Below are 1,059 nucleotides of genomic sequence, written 5' to 3' on the forward strand. Positions count from 1 at the left end.
TGCTGGTGCTGGGCCACTGCAGAGCTGGGGTGAGCCGAGGCTCGGGGCCTGACGGCCGAGCTCCTCGCCCAGTTGGTCCTCCAAGCATACGGAGGGCTTGTGGTGATGTCCTTCCTCTGTGTACTGCAGGCACAAGCACGACAGCTCTGCTGTGGTGGGGAACATGAAGGGCCACGGGCAGAACCGGGAAACAGTGCAGGAGCGAAGGAAGAAGGAAGCAAACAAAAGCACAAGAGCTAACCATAACCGCCGCGTCATGGCTGACAGGAAGCGGAGTAAAGGCATGATTCCTTCCTGAGCGGCTCATCCCCAGTCCTCTGCTGAGGAGCAGCCAGCTCGGGGGACCGGGTGTTGTGGTTCAGCACCCTCTGCTCACGCGGAACCGCCCGCCCTGCGGGAGGGCTGCTCGTTCACGGCGAGGAGCTGCCCCCCAGGCAGACCCTGGCTGCTCCTCAGCTTCTAGAGACGTGTCTGTGACTGTGGGCCGCACCACGATGTGCTGGCCAGGCTGCACCAGCCATTCCTTTCCTTTTGTACTATTTATAATTCTGAGAATTTTATTTTCATACCGGCTCCTCGTGCCCTCCCCGCGACTCGAGCGAGCGTCCCGGCCGTCTGAGAGCAAAGCTTCCCGGGAAGAGCCCTCGCAGCTCTGCTCCGCTGAAATGCCTTATCACAAAGCACAGCCTGAAGGGCTGACAGGAAGATGCTCTGGCTGTTCCCGTTGCTGACAGACGCACAGGAGTTCAGGTGAATAAGACTGTGTAAGTGTGAAAGCAGAATGTGCAAATAAATGCTTTAAATCTTTTAGTTGGTGTTTTAGGCTCCCACGAATGGTGTTGGTCTGTAACTTGGAGGAACCTCCACAAGCCTGTTCACGTGCTGTACCTGCAGGCAGTGAAATTTGGTCGCTGGTTAGTGTTAGTTTGGCCTGATGAGACCCAGCCACAGCCCCTGAGACTGAAGACACCCCAAAAATCAGGATCCTGGCTCCTGAGTGATGGTAGTGTGGGAATCGGGGCGTAAGGTGGCAGCGGGGTCAGAGTCACTGGGAGCTTC

The 1,059-nt window shown here is 57.3% G+C and overlaps 1 protein-coding gene across 2 annotated transcripts in view; it reads left to right on the forward strand.

The window, feature by feature from the left end:
* Positions 1-298, forward strand: part of ASCC2 (activating signal cointegrator 1 complex subunit 2) — a 21,933-nt gene extending 21,635 nt beyond the window's left edge. For both annotated transcript variants that reach the window (XM_010145437.1, XM_010145438.1), the window contains one exon: positions 130-298. In XM_010145437.1, coding sequence (XP_010143739.1) covers positions 130-298 — 169 coding nt within the window. The remainder of the gene's footprint in view (positions 1-129) is intronic.
* Positions 299-1,059: the final 761 nt, after the last annotated feature.

This window comes from Buceros rhinoceros, unplaced genomic scaffold (genome assembly GCF_000710305.1).
Source record: "Buceros rhinoceros silvestris isolate BGI_N320 unplaced genomic scaffold, ASM71030v1 scaffold18611, whole genome shotgun sequence".
NCBI classification, from domain to species: Eukaryota; Metazoa; Chordata; class Aves; order Bucerotiformes; family Bucerotidae; genus Buceros; species Buceros rhinoceros.